The sequence below is a fragment of the Vipera berus genome (genome assembly GCF_964194415.1).
Source record: "Vipera berus genome assembly, chromosome: 9".
Classification (NCBI taxonomy): domain Eukaryota; kingdom Metazoa; phylum Chordata; class Lepidosauria; order Squamata; family Viperidae; genus Vipera; species Vipera berus.
In genome coordinates, this window is record NC_138212.1 from 22045411 (window position 1) to 22062349 (window position 16939).

Here is a 16939-nt window from a genome sequence, read left to right on the forward strand (position 1 = left end):
TTCCTTTCCCCTTAACTCTTTTCTCTTTTGTTAGTATGATTATTACTCTTATTTTATTGTTATTATTATTATTATCATCTTATTTTTTTATTCAATTGCTGCATGAGGTTTGGGAAACATCAAGCATCACTTCTTTATTGGAGGGACATATGAACCTCGTACATAACAAATGAACTTGCAGGATGAGAGGTTGTGGCAGTTGCTCCTGGAAAGTGGCAAGGTCGATCCCAGGCGGCTTCACGCAGATCCCTCCCTCCTTTAGGGAATAAGAGGAAAACATGGATTATTTCCCCACTTTAACATGGCTTTGATTAGTTTGCTGCTGGCAAGAAGCTAGCTATTTTTGCGCTTGGAAGTTTGCTGTAGGCTGTGTGTCGAATTTTCACTGTCATTTTGTATTTTTGCGATATTTAATTAATCATTGCTTTTAGTCTTATTGGACACCATAGGAGTTTCTTTTAATCAGTAACATTTAAATACGTATAAGCCGAATATATTTGAGGGGTCCTTGGTGCTCTCTGAGTTTGGTTATTTTCTTGCAGATATTTCATTATCCAAACTAGGTAACATCGTTAGCGCTAATGATGTTACTAGCACTGATGATTGTCCCAAAGGTGCTTTTCTGAAGGCAGCTGGACTTTCTTTGCTTCTGAAGAAGATTCTTGGCTGAGAAGCGAAATGTTTTCAAAGAAAAACAAAGTTAGCCCAGTTGCCTTTGGAAAAGCACTTTTGGGAGAACCATGACCTGGATGACTGAGAATCTCCATAGACATTTAGCTCTGATGACGTTAGCTAGTTCGGGCAATAAAATGTCTGCAAGAAAACAACCAAGTCCAGACAGCATCACGGACCCCTCAAATATATTAGGCTTATGCATACAGTATTTAAATGTTACTGATTAAAAAGCTCAGAGAGCACCAAGAACTCCTCATTCCAATCCTGAGCTACAAATATTCTTCTTTATTGGTACCAAATATATTTACTAACAAATGCCATCTCTCATAGACTAGAATCAACCTACATTGACTTCCACCACTGAAAATACTGGTCTGTTATGATCCCATTTGCTCTGTGGTAAATATGACAGCCCCATTCCCCTTTTTTTGCTGCAAAGCAGGCACAAGGCATCTGTAAGGTAAAGGTAAAGGTTCCCCCGCACATGCGTGCTAGTCGTTTCCGACTCTAGGGGCCGGTGCTTATCTCCGTTTCAAAGCCGAAGAGCCAGCGCTTGTCCGAGGACGTCTCCTTGGTCATGTGGCCGGCATGACTAGACGCCAAAGTCGCACGGAACGCTGTTCCCTTCCCACCGGAGTGGTCCCTATTTTTCTACTTGCATTTTTACGTGCTTTCGAACTGCCAGGTTGGCAGAAGCTGGGACGAGTAACAGGCACTCACTCTACTACGCGGCACTCGGGATTCGACCTGCCAAACTGCCAACCTTCTGATCGACAAGCTCAGCGTCCTAACCCACTGAGCCACCACGTCCCTATAAGGCATCTGTAGACAAGGTTAAAATAAAAACACAATACATTTTATTGGCAGCATATGCTTTTCATTCTGGACTTTTGCAATAGAATTATATGCACTTCTAATCAGAAATAAGCCCCACTGACCTCAGTGGGAGCTTCTCACAGCTAAATTCTATACAGGATTGCAGTCCAAGAATTTTCTGTTCCTGCCTGCCTCAAAAAAAAAATCCCATTAGAAATACATCACTGCAAAAAGACAGTTACTTTCTTTTTGCAATATGTGCTTCTTAACTAATACCACTGGTTCAGGAGATGGTCAAAAATGATGAGGTGTCCAGTTTTGCTCGATATAAGGGCAACATTATCTTACATGGGTAGGAGATATACACATATTAGGAAATCCTTATGTATGGTATTGTGGTAAAACTCTAAACCTGAAGTGAAAGCTTCGGTATAATTTTAAGTGAAGATTTCAGAAAATAAAATTTATGTTTCTCCACAAGTTCCTCTAAGCCATTATTGAAAAGAAATCATATTCCCTCTTTAACTGCTCCCATTGTGGTTTTATTTTAATGTTGGCCATCCAAACACATTTTATTTCAGGTAAACTATTGTATATGTACGGTTTTTAGTGGTTTTGAATCGTTTTAATCTGCTACATTCTTATGAATAAGTAAGTTCATATTTTCTAACACATTTCATCTGTTTACAGTGATGTTTGAAAACAAATTGTATCATTTTAAACTTGGCCATGAGTGAAATTTTTAAATTTTTTCACTATAATATCTAACCATTTTGTAAATATCAGTTACGGTTGGAGGGTGGAAAAATGTCTTTGTGATTAAATGAAATCAGTTTTCTTTCACTTTTCAAACTAATCAAGGAGAGATCCAATGTAGAAATAAAGAGAAATTTCCTGGCCATGGGAATAATCAACCAGTGGAACAGCTTGCCTATGGGGCAGCCATTTGTCCAGAATGGCATAGGGTCTCCTGGTTGTGCAGGGGGTTGGACTAGAAGACCTCCAAGGTCCCTTCCAACTCTCTTTGTTATATTCTGTTCTTTAGCCAACACAGTTTAAAAATAAAAAACGCGTCGTGAAAAGGAGGTCTTGTGTGTACTGTATAAGCTGGGGGCTGGGCAAGGGGATAAGAGGTGGCCTTATCAATGGACCACCTACCTGTAACCTACCTGTAACTGTCACAGTGGCAGCCACAAAGCTGAGGTGTGCCAGGAGACTCCATCCCCTTCAAGCTCGCCTCTTCCTCCTCCTCCTCCTCCTCCTTTCCAGGTTGGATGGAGTAGCCTCTCAGATGGTGCCCTTGCTCATTCTCGGTTCCTGGCATTACTCACAGCCACCAACCTTTCTCTTCTCAGATCCCACTGAAATTACAGGGAACCTTTGCAGATGGAGGTTACATGAGTTAACCCTATAAAATTCCTGGAAAAGATGTGGCTACTTCTCTTTCTCTCCGGCTCATGGCTGGAGCCCAGTGGTGGGGCTCAGTCTGATAGGCAGCTGCCAAGGTGATGCGCACCCTGGTTCACCATAATTGGGGTGCTTCCTGCGTCCTGCCTGCCTATGAGGGCTGGTCTCCTTTTCCTGACACCCAGAAAAGGCTGGTCAGTGATCTCCCCGGACCTTACACCCCAAACATTTTCTTTCCCAGGTTTTCCATGGGGGGGGCCCTGTTCAGTTGCTTTTCAACAAGGCTCCTTCACAATTGTATGGATGTAGATCCTTTTAGATGACCCTGAGAACAGCTCCTAGAGCCGCCTGGGATGTGGATTCCACAAGAAGGGTGCTCTCAATAAGACAAAGACTGCTGGCCTGTTCAGAGCAAGCAAATTTATAATTTTCTCGTGAAGAAGACCACTTTGATGGTATCACCCATGCAACAACAAAAGTTTGCAGGCAAACCGTAAAGCTTCACTAAGTAGTGAGTTACCTAATTAGTGAGATTGTATTGCATTTTGAAATTCCATCTGGTTGTTTTCAATTTTAGGACCTGAACTGTAATAATAAAGTTCCTTCATTTGAGCAGCCTAAAAGTACCAAATATTAGGAATCAATTCTCTGTGTAAGTCAGAAACCTGAATTCTCATCCATCAATGAACTGACCAACCAAGTTAATCAATTTATATTTTTTCTCCAAAAAAGGCGAATCTCTCTCTACACTCCCCCCCCCCGCTTATGCCCTTTATCCCTCAGACTGGTGTCTACATGCCATTGGCACAATGGGTATGCCTTGCCCTGGGCATCCCCTTGAGGTGCCTAGCAGAGTCACAGGGACACAATTGGAAAGAGGGCATTCTCAAGGGCTGAGTCGTATCCTGTTGTGTATGGGTAATTCAGCTTTAGAGATGCCATTCAGTGTGGAGCCATGCAGTGTGTGTGTGTGTGTGTGTGTGAGAGAGAGAGAGAGAGAGAGAGAGAGAGAGAGAGAGAGAGAGAGGAGAGAGAGAGAGAGAGAGAGGAGAGAGAGAAGAGAGAGATGCATTAGCGCGATGCATTTCTCAGGAATATTTTTTATGCCTGGCAGATGCTGAAGAAACAAAGCAACAGCCCTGTGAATGCAAGGGGGCTGTTTCCCTGAACTTGATGACTTGGTCTAATGACTGGTGGATTTATGTAGCATACCAAAAAAGCAGAAGAACTAACTGGGTTTTTCCTCATGATCAATATATGGCTTCTTTTCCCCAGCAGTTGGCTCAAAAGAAGCAGTTTTTTCCCTAACAAGGAGCCCATACGATCTCTCCCCCTCCCACGAAAGAAAGAGAACATCTTTGGCTTACCCCATTAACTTCCTTAAGAGAAAGACCCTGTCGTGCAGAAAACCACCATTGCACATTGGGCATCCATCCATTTTGCCCCTGGGGCAAAGGATGGGCTCCTCTCTGTTTTGTGTACATAACCCAAATAGATTAACATCTGGATTCCGATTTCCACCTTTCCCTACCTTCCAGGGCAGCCAAGAGGTACGGGTGGGGGAAGGGGGTAGCGGTGCAGCCTGGCTGCTTTTGGAGAGGTGGGGGGGGGGCTCTCACAGGAAAAAAAAAAGCCTCTCTGGAGAGAACGGAGGACATTTGTACCCCTGGAGGGAAGGATCCTCCGAGAGCACCAAGGACCCCACAGGATCTTTCTAGCAGGGTCAAAGATTGCCTTTGCTCCTCAGCAGTCAGACAAGGGCCCGGTTCCCTCCTGCCTTTTTTTCCTCCTATCCTTCACACGCGGGAGGGAAGCTCCGAGCCAGCGGAGCTCTTTCTACCCAGATGCAATTCTGAAAACGCAACTGAAAATCTCCAAATCTTTACTGTAGTTCCCTTTTGCTGCTGTCTTCATGCTCTGCTGGGGGAAAAATAAATAAATACTGTCCTCGAAGATTCCCTTCCTCCTTCAGCCAAGGCAAATTGACATCTGTGTGCTGTTTGCTCTATAGCAGAGAAGAGAAGAGCTGAGCTGAGTGGAGGCCGGTTGCTTAATCTCTGCTTCCTCCAGCCTAGTGAGTTGGCTTTCGGGGACTTGCTTCCTTCTGGGACAAGAAGGACAAAGCATCTCCCGACAGCTTGGCCGGCCCTTCTGTGCTAGCAGAGCAAAAGCCTGCCAACTGGCAGCTAATGGCCCAATAGAGGCACCCCCCTGCCCCCCCAGGCTCTGGAAATGGGGGAATCCCCAATGTCAGGAGGAGGGAGGGAGGGAAGTGGAGCCAAAAGACCGACTTGAAGCTGTGCCACTTAGGCACAGAACAGGTTGTGATGTAAACCGCAACAAAACTGTTCTAAAGGTGGATGTTTGCCAGGCAAGAGGCAGTTGCAGAAAACCATTTACTCAGTGCTTTTTTTGTAAAAAAAAAAAAGGTGCTGGAACTCACACACACATCATACAACCCGCCTTGCCTACCCTACAAGGTTCCATCCCAAAAAAGGTGCCGGAACTCTGTTCTGGGCGTTCTATGACCAAAAAAAGCCCCGCATTTACTTCAATTCTCTGCCCAACAACCTCAAGAATGATGGAAGGTGGTGAAGTTCATCTAAGACACTCACCCTATTTCCAAAGGATGCTCCTTCCTCCCCATCTCACTCCGGAGAAATTCTTCGAAAGGCTGCTTTGGCTTGCAGCAACAACGTGGTGGAGCGTGGCCCGGCTCCCCTTCCTGCCTTTTTCTCTCATCTCCTCGGTCCGGGAAGTCCAAGGAATAAACCAGAAAGCATCTGAGGCACCCCGCAGGGTTTAAGGTAATAAAAGGTACGGGATCGCTTTTGGTCTTCCTCTTGTCATCAAAGTTGATTTCAAGCACTTAAAAGTGGATTAAATAATAAAAAAAGAATGAAAGCATGGAGATGGCCATAATTCGAAAATTACTACTTAGATATCATTTGCTGTTGTTTTTTTTAAAAAATAATAATAAAAAAAGAAAAAGCTGTTTTGGCGCCCTAAAGTCTAAGGCGTTTATCATGGCCTAACCTGAACGCTCGCCTTTGAAAGCCCTTCGGGTGGAAACGCGGCTCCCCTTTCAGGAAAAAGGCTAGCGTTTTCCCGATTATTTTCACCTTGGTGGCTTTCCACCGAAAACGACCTCCTCTCCTAAGGAGGCCAGCGAAGGCCGATCTCGGAAGCACAGCCCTGGACGGCGGATGGACGGCAGCACTCCAGCAGAATATCCCGGCGCCGACTCGCCATCGTTACCCGCGCCTCCCTTTCCCGGCCAGCGCCGGCCCCGCTTGAGCGGCAGGGGAAGAACGGAGTAGTCCGGCCCGAGTTGAGAAGACGGGGGCAACCCAGCCGTCGCTCGCCTCTCTGCGCTGCCGGGCGGGGAGCTCCGGAGCGACTCGAGAGCGCGGCCCTAAGGCCAGGCTTTACCCGGCCGCCTGGAGACCGCAGGATCTTGCACAGGCCCTGCGGCGGGAAGAAGGGGAAGCCTGGTGGGCGAAGGAGGGCTTAGCCGCGCCCGTCCCCAGGACCCAAGGTGAACCTGCCCTGCGCCCTCCCCGCCTTTCTCTTCGGTGTTTAAAAACAAAGACACGAGGCGGGTTCCGGATAAATGTTTTATGAGAGTAATAAAATAATTGATTGTAACATAAATAAGGGGGAAGACAACGGCTTCAACCGCTCGCTGGGCGCGGAGCCCCTCCGAGGGCGCTGGCCCCCAGCCCCCTTCGGAAAGACCCCAGGGACCCGCTCGGCTGAGGGAGGAGGGCTGGACCGTCGGGTCTAGAAGCGCCGCCTTGAGTCCTCCGGGCGAGGGAGACAGGCGCAGCCCGGACGCGTCCTCAAGGAAGCGGAGTCCCTCCGCGCTTCTCTCGGCCGGTGCTTTTCCGGGGGGGTCAATAAATAGCGAGTTTAAATTAGAGCCGAGCCGCGGCGGGAAGGCCCAGGGCGCTCCCCCGGGCGGGGATGCGGCCGGCGTCGGGTCTCCTAGCTCCGAGGCTGCCCGCTGTCCCCGAGGCCCAACACGTCGCCCGCGCAAGAGTCCTGCCGCAGGTCCCAGCCAGACCAGCCGGCTGCGCAGCCGCCGGCGCCGCTATCTAGTCATGGCACCGGGCTCCGGAGAGTGTGGTGCAGCGGCGGGGAGGCCTCGCCCTGCGAGTAAGCGTCCTCCATGGCGGGCGCGTGCGGGCCCCCGGCCGGCGTCATGCGCTTCTCCTTCTGCCGCCGGTTGCAGAACCACACGCGCACCACCTCCTTCTCCAGCTGCAGCGAGTCCGCCAGCGAGGTGATCTCGTGGGCCGACGGCTTGGGGCAGCGGAGGAAGTGGCTCTCCAGCGCGCCTTTCACCCCGACCTCGATGGAGGTGCGCTTCTTGCGCTTGCGACCCTGCGCCGCGATCTTGTCCAGGCTGGCCGGGCTGCCGCTGCCCGCGTCGGTTTCCTCCAGCCACTTGTTGAGCAGCGGCTTCAGCTTGCACATGTTCTTGAAGCTCAGCTGCAGCGCCTCGAAGCGGCAGATGGTGGTCTGCGAGAAGACGTTGCCGTACAGGGTGCCCAGCGCCAGCCCCACGTCCGCCTGCGTGAAGCCCAGCTTGATCCGGCGCTGCTTGAACTGCTTGGCGAACTGCTCCAGGTCGTCGGAGCTGGGCGCGTCCTCGTCGGAGGGAGGCTCGGGCCCCGCGTGGCCTAGCGGCGTCGGGGAGCCCTCCAGATGGGCCTCGGCCACCTCGTCGTGGCCGTGCGGCAGGTGGAGGGCGGGCGCCTGCGGGCCCAGCATCCCGTTGAGCCCCGGGTACGCCGCCTGAGAGTAGAGCAGAGGCTGCGGGCCGCCCGCCGTCGGGGACATGGCCGCGGGGCAGCCGCCCAGGTGGTGCGTGGGGCCGCCCTGGCCCCAGTGACCCCCGCCGCCTCCCGCCGCCTGCTGGTGCACCAGGTGGGAGCGCGAGTGGAAGCCGCCTCCGCTGCCGTCCAAGTCTCCGCGCGGCCCGCAGCTGGCCTTGGCGTGGTCCAGATGGGTCCCGCCGCTGCCCCAGTCCCCCGTGGCGCCCGGGAGCCACTGGTGGTGCGGGAGGGTCCCCATGGGGTGGCCCGGGGTGGCCGCCAGCCCCTGGAGGTACTCGTGGTGCATCATCTTCTGGACCTCGCGATAGGTGGGGCCCTGGTGCAGCCGCTCGGCCTCCGGCGCGGACATGGGCAGGAGCGAGGCGCCGCGCGGCAAGTACTGAGCCGTGGTGGCCATGGCCGCTCGGGTCGCGCACGGGAGGTGGCTGGGCCGCGCTCCGCTCTGCGGCTCTCACTGGGACACCCTGGGCGGCGGGGCGCGCTTTAGAGCCCCGGTTCGGCTCTGCGCGCAGCCACTCCCCCCCGCGCGCCCTATTGGTTCCGTCGCCCGCGAGTGGCAGGCAGTCCCGCACCTCCATAGGGCGCCCCGGCCAGGGACCCGCCCCCGCCCCGTCTAGAGACGCCGGCCCGGGATTTGCGCAGGGAGGGGATGCCTGACTGGAGCGGGAGGTGCTTCTTTCGTGGGGCTCCGGCGCTCAGCGCGTGGGCGGAAGGGAAGAAGCGCGCCCGCAGCTGCTGGAGGAGACGGGAGGGAGCAAGCCGACTTCTGCGCCGCCGGGCTCTTCGGGGCCCCTTCTGCGTGCCCGCTGGCCTCTTCGCTCTTCCAGGCCGGGGAAGCGGGAGCAGGAGCCCACCGGCGTCCGTCCAGGTGAGTGCACAGGCGGCGAGCCGAGTTTCCCTAGGAAACTCATTTCTCCGGGGTTCAGGAGGAGCCGCTCCCCGAACTGTTTTTTTTTGTGTGGGGGGGGGACATTGAAGTTCCGCGCCCCGCGAGGTTCCCCTTTTCCCGAAGGGTGGGTGGCGCGCTCGGCCCGCTCCGGAGTCAAATCGCGGGAGCTCAAAGTCGCTTTGGTGGCTCGTCTCGCAGCGCGGAGTAGCACTGCGTGGTGCCTCCGCCGCCGGCTCGGCTTCCCGGCCGCTGCAGCTTCGTCGCTAAAGCCAAGGGAGCCCGAGCATCGCGGGACGCCGGGCGCTTCCTTCTGGTCACCGGCTTCGTCCCCGGCCCGGACTCATCTTCCGACTCTGGCCGGCGATTAGCGTCTGACCCTCTCCAGAGGACTGCGCTCCCTTCTCGGCTTCTCCGATTCCGCCGTCCGGCGAGCGAGGGACTTCGAATGGGTCTTGGAGGCTGCTCGGTTTCTCCCTCTGGAAGGCTCCCCCGGCAGGGCTGGGAGCCCGGTGGTCCAACCGTCCCGCCGAATTTCCGGACAGTGACAAGAATGGAACGGCTGGCCTCCAGGAATTGGGGCGCTCCAACCCTGCAGGTCTTCAAGGAGAGGCTGGACAGCCATTTGTCCGGGACGGTCTGGGGTGTCCTGCTCGAGCAGGAATTTGGACTAAAAGTCCTCCAAGGTCCCTTCCAACCCCGTCATTCTATGTTCTGCCACGGTCCTCCCAGGGATTCGCGGGGACGCACAGACCCTGCCCATATTGCAAGTCCCACGACCTCCACGTTTGTCCCCAAGGTGGACCAGGTGCGGCTCACCCCTTTAGGGGCAGAGAGGGACAACCTTTGGGACGCAACCCTCAGCGCCATTCGGGAACAGTCCGAGCGGCCTCTCGGAGTAGCGGCAGTTGCTCGACTCCGCCGCCACCACCGCAGACGTGGTTGGCGCGTAAAGGGCTCCCGGGGCAGCGAGAAAAGGCACCTCCCGGCCTTTCGGCGACCTCCACCTTAAGGGCCTCTTTGGAGCCCAAGCGCCCCTTTTTCTGCCTTTAACCCAACTGGGTGACACCCCCCCACACACACCCGCCGCGAGTGGAGGGGGAGCTGGGCGATTCTCTGGTCCGGGGCCGGTTTCCCCGTTCCCGTTCCCTCCCCGGGCCCGGCGGCGCTTCGCTGCTCTCGACCGGCGTTTCTGGACCTCTGGCGAGCACGAATGCCTCTCGCCGCTCCCGGGCCTGGCCAAACGGGGAAAACCTTCCGAGGTCCACCTGGAAGGGGCTGCTGCACACCCCCCCCCACCGCCCCGGCCTCGGCAGAAGCGCGGCGGCGGCGGTTGCGGATCGTCCCGCTACCGGCCGAATCTCGCGGAAGCCGCGAACCAGCCGGCTTTGACGTCACTGCCCGAGGAAAGGCCCGCTTCGCGTGGTCCGGGGATGCTGCCGCCAAGGGAGCTTGTGCCGGTCCGCCCTCCTGGCCGCCGGCCGCCGGCTCCGTTCCCCTGGAAGGGACGGAGTTTTCAGCGCCACTCCCCCACCCGCGCTTGTTCTTGACCCAGCGTGCTGCTTGATCGGTAGATTTGAGACCTTCCTCGCCTCAAACCTAAGATTTAAAGCTTATATTCTACCCATTTATCTATTTGTCGCAATTCCTTATCAATTATAATCGTTCCTTACAATCGTTGGCACACAAAAAGCAAGTTGGTAGACAGAGCTGGGCACTTGAAACTTGTGTGTGTGTGTGTGTGTGTGTGTGTATGAACATTAGGGATGAAGGAGTACCCCCTTCCCCCGCTCCCCTCCTTCTCTTGCAGTCTTCTTCAGCATCCCCAGCCTCACCTTAACACCCTCCTGCTTCCCACGATCTCCCGTGCATGAATGTCACATCCCTACAAGACCGCTTCTTGGAACGGGAAGAAAAGTTGCATATTAGGGTTAGTTCGCAGGGAGTCCGTGAAACTTTCCCTGCTGGGGCCCCCTTTGTGGATGCGAAGTCTGCTTCCCAGGGACACCGGAAGGGAGAGGCAGCCCCTCCAGCATGGAGCCTCACCTGCCACGGGACTGTCTGGCAGGGACACCATTCAGCCCCCCCCTGCAATTCCTTGGAAGAGATGCAATGACACCCACCAGAAAGGCTGGCATTGGGGCAGCCCATTTCATGCCCACTTTGTGCTGGCCTGTGGGGAAAGACCCACCTCAAGGATTATCCCAGCAAGCCAGTCTTTGCATGCAGCAAGACCTAGTAAATAATGAATTTGTCAATGAATTTTCATCAGGATAAAAGTAAAGTCCAGGAAATCTCTCTCTCTCTCTCTCTCTCTCTCTCTCTCTCTCTCTCTCTCTCCCTCCCTCCCTCCCTCTCTCTCTCTCTCTCTCTCTCTCTCTCTCTCTCTCTCTCTCTCTCTCTCTCTCTCTCTGTGTGTGTGTGTGTGTGTGTGTGTGTGTGTGTGAGAGAGAGAGAGAGAGAGAGAGAGAGAGAGAGTTGTGTTGTGCTGCCTAGTGGGGTTCCCCCCTAGAGAGAGAGTAGTGGGGCGAACCCTACTACGGAGCACAACACAGTCCCGGATGGGATTGCATGTCCCTCTGCACAGCTTGGCAGTCCTGGCCTTGCAGCTTGATAAGCATATGGAAGCTGCGGCAGGAGGATTTTGTACAGGTTCCTCTTGTGCACCATTCACACCCATTCCTTGACTTGAGGCAATTGCATCCTACTCATCTCCTGGCTGGACTACTGCAATGTGAGATACCTGGGGCTGTCCTTGGAGATCAACCAGAAATGACAGCTGATCCAAAATAAAACATCTCAGCAGTAAAGGGCACTACTCACTGTGCCCACGTCATCACTGGAGTGCAAGTTGCATTGGCTGTCAATTGCCGTCGGGGTACAGTTCAAAGTGCAGCTTGTCACCCATAAAGTCTTCGATTGCATAGGGCCTGCTTATCTGCTTGGCCACCTGTCTCCAGTTATTTTGGCCTGCCTGGTACACACGGGCAGAGTGGCTGTGCCCTTGGCGCACTCAATTAAACTCGTCACCTTGTGCCTTCTCTGTTGCAAGTGCTCTGTGCCTGCTCTCTTAGGATCTGGAGGAAGGAGCTCTGTTCCATGTCATGCAATTAGTGGAGCCCCTCTTTTGACTGCTATGTCTTAATTCTGTCTTTGATATGTGCTAAGCCATCCAGAACCATTGGCTATAGGCGACGGTAATAAAGCTAGATAAGAAGGATTTGATAGTTAGCTAAAAATGCCAAATCCAGTCTAAACATCTGTCTGACTGAACTGTAATAACTGCATAAACTGATAACGTCTTGGTACATACGCACCAGATTTAACTCTGATTGAAAAAAAGAAAATGTGGATAATTAATGTGGCAATGACAGGGGATAGTAGAATAGAAGACAAAGAACTGGAGAAAGTCATAAAGTATCAAGATCTGAAAATTGAAGTTGTAAGTTTATGGCATAAACTGGCTGTGGTGGTCCCAGTGGTTATCACTCTTCTGGGTGCCATACTACAAATATCTTGGATGGTGCTTAGAAAATCTGCACTCTGACAAAATGTCCATGTGTCAACTGCAAAAGACCACACTGCTCGGGTGACATTTTTGTGACTACGCTGATACATGAGGACATCCTAGATTCTTGGGAAGAACTTGATACGTGTGAAGGCCAACAGCAGCTAAAGAACCCACAGCTCTGACTTCATATTGTTGTGAACAACCACTGGAACCATTGGCATTGACAAGTTCCCATCGGTCAATTGCAAAAGGCAGCTTTATTTGGAACAGCTTACATTTTGCGATGGTACCTTTCACACTTTCAAGCGACATCTGCCTATACCAGGTCCTTGGGAAGGATGTGATCAGTGTATAAAAATTGCAAATCTGGTCTAAACATCTGGGTGACTGAGTGTCAAACTCTAATACTAATTCTCCTTGTGTTCTCTACTTTTAACTGCATTGTGCCTGCTTGTAGAGATTGGTGGGAAAAGAACAACCAGCTTCATCATTATGCCTTGTCCTGACTTTTGCTCTCCTCTGTGTTTCTTTTTGCAGATGGCCTGTATTGTAGTCTGCAGAAGAAAGGAGACACAGCCAACCTCATTTTGGCAGGGGATAAAACTGGGGATCACACCATCCAGGTGATGCCGTAAGTACTTGGTGAGATCCTTGAAAGGCAGGGACCATCTAATAGATGTTGTGATTGGTCCACCCAACATCTCCACTGAAGAAAAAAAAAGTGTGCACAGTGTGGAACATTCCAAATTGCTTCTTTGTGGCTTTGAAAGATTGTTTTCAGTGTAAAGAAGCAAGTTTTAAGCCCCCCCCCATCAACTTCAGTCTGGGCATAGAAAAAGCAGAATTTACTGTGAGATTTGGAATTTCAATTTAAACTTTGGAAGATAGATTCAAGATTCAGAAGGATCTTGACAGACTTGAGCACTGGGCCCTATCCCACAAAATGCAAATGTGAAAAAAGTAGTTTTACACTTAGGCAAGCAAAACCAAATGCACAGGTATAGAATAGGCTCAACAGTAGTATTATCATGAGAAGGATCTAGGTGTCTTAGAGGATCATCACCTACGTATGAGCCAGCAATGGGTTGCAGCAGCCAAAAGAGCCAATGCAGTCAGTCCTAGGCTGCATCAACAGAGGGACAGCATTAAAATCACAGGAAGTGGGAGTACCTTTATACTGCACTAGTGAGGTCCTACTTGGAGTCCTCCATCCAGTTCTGGTTGCCAAGATATAAAAAAAAATGCTGTGACCCCAGAAAATGTGCAGAGAAGAGCAACAAAGATGATAAGGGTCTGGAGGTTAAACCATATGATTAACGGCTAAGTGAACTAGATACGTCTAGCCCAGGGGTAGGCAACCTTGGCTCTTTTATGACTCGTGGACTTCAACTCCCAGAATTCCTGAGCCAGCATGGCTCAGTATGGAAACCTCTCCATTTCTCCTCAGCATGGCTGGCTCAGGAATTCTGGGAGTTGAAGTCCACGAGTCATAAAAGAGCCAAGGGTGCCTACCCCTGGCCTAGGCCACTTTATGACTCATGGATTTCAACTCCCAGAATTCCTGAGCCAGCCACGCTGAGGGGAAAGGGAGAGGTTTCCAAGCTGAGCCATGCTGGCTCAGGAATTCTGGGAGTTGAAGTCCACGAGTCGTAAAAGAGCCCAGGGTGCCTGCCCCAGGTCTAGCCTATCATAGAGAACGATTAGAGGGGGGGGAACATGATAACTGTCTTCCAGGACTTGAAAGGCTGTCACAGAGAAGAGGGGTTCCCTAAAGCCCCTGAGGCAGGACAAGAAGCAATGAGTGGAAGCTTGTTAAAGAGAGATGCAACGTAAAACCAAGGAGAAATTTCCTGACAGTGGGAACGATTTATCAGAGGAGCAGTTTGCCCCCAGGATTTCTGGCTTCTCCGTTGCAGCAGATGTTCAAGAAAAGATTAGGACATTCATTTGTCTGGGATAGAATAAAGACTTCTGCTTGGGGAGGGGGTTGAATAGAAGGCTTCCGAGGTCCCTTCCAGCCCTAGGATTCTTTGATGAGGCCAGGACCTGAGCCCATAAGGGGAAAAGATTGTCTTTCTTGCTGTTTCTCCAATGTTTTTTATTTCATGCTCTTTTAACTTAGAAGATGCTCAGGTGGGGTCAGAAAAGTGGGGCAGAAATAGCAGCCCAAAGAAGCCTAAGGTCAGACCCTCCCTTCTTGCTGCAGCTCCCCTCCTCTGGGCTGGTGCTGAATGAAGCCCACCCCCACCCCCCCCCCCGCTGGTGAGGAGTGCCCTTACCAGCCAAGGGGAGCTCTTCCGCAGAGGCTCCAAAGCAGATGCCGGAGAGGACTGGCTTTAGCCGTGGCTGAAGCTGCTGCCCTAACGCAGGCAGGCTTCCCTGGGCTTCTTGGCAAGCCTTTGTGCTGCCTTCTCACAGAGGTCTGAGTGCAGCAGCTGCAAACTCTGTGCAATCTGTCTTTGCCTGTGGGATTCCCAAACAAGCCAGGTTATCTGTTAAAATGATGTCCTGGTTCATAGAAGATGCCAGTCACTGCTCTGTTCCCATGAGATGCTCAACCTGAAACTAACCAGCCTACTTTAGCCTTCACTAACCTATTGTGCAAACCTGGCCTAGCTCTAGTTTGGGGAAGGGGAGGAGATTAGGCTACTTTCTGAAGCTGTGTGTGTGTGTGTGTGTGTGTGTGTGTGTGTGTGTGTGTGACTTCCTGTATCCCTTCTTTACTCTGTGTTGTGCACTAGGGCAGAAGAAAGTTGGGCTTCCTTTCCTTGTGGCAATCTATCAGGGATCTGAAGAAGATAATCAGGACCGAACAAACTTTTTTTAACCCATCTCTCCTTGGGAGACGCTTTCTGCTTGCCTGATCCTTTTTGCTCCTCTTTTCATGTTCTTTGGAAGTTTCTTCTTCATTCAAGGTGGGATCTGAGCCTGGAAAAGTATCTCTTCCTGATAGATTGAACCCGAAATTACACACACGTGCATGTGCGTACACACCCACACGTACACACTATTTCATACTACTATGATGGCCGTCAAGCACTCCACTAAGATCTTTTTTCCCCCAAGCGAATGATACTTGCGCGCTTGATTTCTGTTTCCCACTTAAAGAACTTTGCATTTCTCTCTCTTAAATTTTATTCTGTTTGCACAATTTTCTGATCAACTAAGATCATTCTGAGTTTTTCCCCTGTTAGCTAGCTTAATATAGCAGAAGGCAGATTCCAGTTGGAATTTGAAATTTAAAAAGAAGAAAAGAAAAATATTCCTAACTGTAAGAGCAGTCTGAGGGGGGGGGGAATGCTTTTCGGAGCAGGGGACCTTCATCAGATGCCAGATTTTTGTTTGGGTTCCCGCCTGGAACAGAGGACTGGACCTGGGACCCCTCAACTCTAGGATTTTGCGATGACCAGTAGCCCACTCTCAGCCATGAGTTGTGCTCTTTTGAGGAAGGCCCTCATCCACTTATGTCCCAATTTCAGGAGCCAGGGTTGAGCCTGCATCTCACTTTACAGTAAAGATGTAGCATAATTAAATTACCAAAGCTTCCTTGGTTGCTTGGCTTCATAAATTAACATTTTTCTTACTGTCTGTGCTGCTCTGTTTGAACTCTGAAACTAAGCGGAATTTGGCCTGGCCACCGCTTGTTCACGAGAGAATCCCAGGGTTGTAGGTTAGCCAGCAAATCTGAGCAAAGAACCCTGGAAGTGAGAGTGGGAACTCTTTCCGCTCTGCAGCCTTGAACGTGTCCATGAAGCCACCAGTGCTTGAGCTTGACTTGAAGAAAACCCTCTTCGGTAAGTGGGGCAGCTATCGCTCTTCGGTTGCGTTATTTCTCCCCATCGCCATCACATCATTATTGTGCTTTGGGCACTGCGTGGGATCCAAACTAGCATGGCCTGTTCTTTTATCTTGGTTCTGTGTTAAGATATTCACGGAGAAGCGAGGGAAGCAGAAGATAAGAACAGGTTTGCCTGTAGATGTGTGATAGATCAGTAGTAGGAGTTCCATTGTCCTCCACTTGTGCTCTGCCGGTACTTGTTTACTTGACGAGTAAGAGACACTTCTCAGTTCTCAGCTTTTGGTCCTCCAAAGAAGAAGGAACTTGACCATGCTGCTTCTGAAAGTTTCTCACCATTTGGCATATCGCTGTGCTACTGATGGGCTCATCATCCACCGCAGAATTACTTTTAAGAAGTCATCACTTAATGATGTGTGTTTTGCAATCTGTGACGTTTTCCATCAGAGACTCGGGATCAGTCTTTCACGAGGCGGCTGGAGAAGCAGCCCAGGAGTCTGTCAGTGGCCAAGTCCTTATCCAGCAAGGCTGTGGTTGGTCATTGAGTCTCTTTGTCTCCCAGAGTTGTGTGTTGCAAGTGCCTCCTTGGCAGAGACCCAGCACGCCCTAAACCCGTCTTGCTGGAGCCGCAATCTGCTCCACAACTCGTCTTGCTTGGATTGCATTTCACCAACTCCCACTGTCAACGAGGCCCTGAGGAGGATTTCTTCCAGCCTGGACTCGCCCACAACGAGTTGCTTGGCTGCTCTTGCTGCAATTTTGTGAGAAGCAGCTCTCCTTGGTGGCGGCAGTGGCTGGCGGACAGCCAGTTCCAATCCAGTGGGCAGAGAACGAGGTTTGCATCACTCTCGTCTGGGAAAATGAGAGCCCTGCCACCGTGCCCCACGCAGCCCCGTGCCTCTGGGCAGCAAGAGGAAGCCACATCTCTGGACGAGGCCAGAACATGCCGCTGCCATCCTCCTTGCCTCCAGCCAGTGTTGCTTTGCTTTCTGAAGGTAGAGCATTGC

General features: G+C 51.7%; 1 protein-coding gene across 1 annotated transcript; it reads right to left on the bottom strand.

Annotated features, from left to right (window-relative positions):
- Window positions 1-6054: 6054 nt before the first annotated feature.
- Window positions 6055-8136, bottom strand: POU3F1 (POU class 3 homeobox 1; the record flags this gene model as incomplete). The annotated part of the gene is made up of 2 exons (XM_081334866.1): window positions 6055-6366; window positions 7009-8136. 2 exons carry the CDS (start codon window positions 8134-8136, stop codon window positions 6055-6057), a joined length of 1440 nt encoding a protein of 479 aa, XP_081190992.1.
- Between the last annotated feature and the right edge of the window lie 8803 nt (window positions 8137-16939).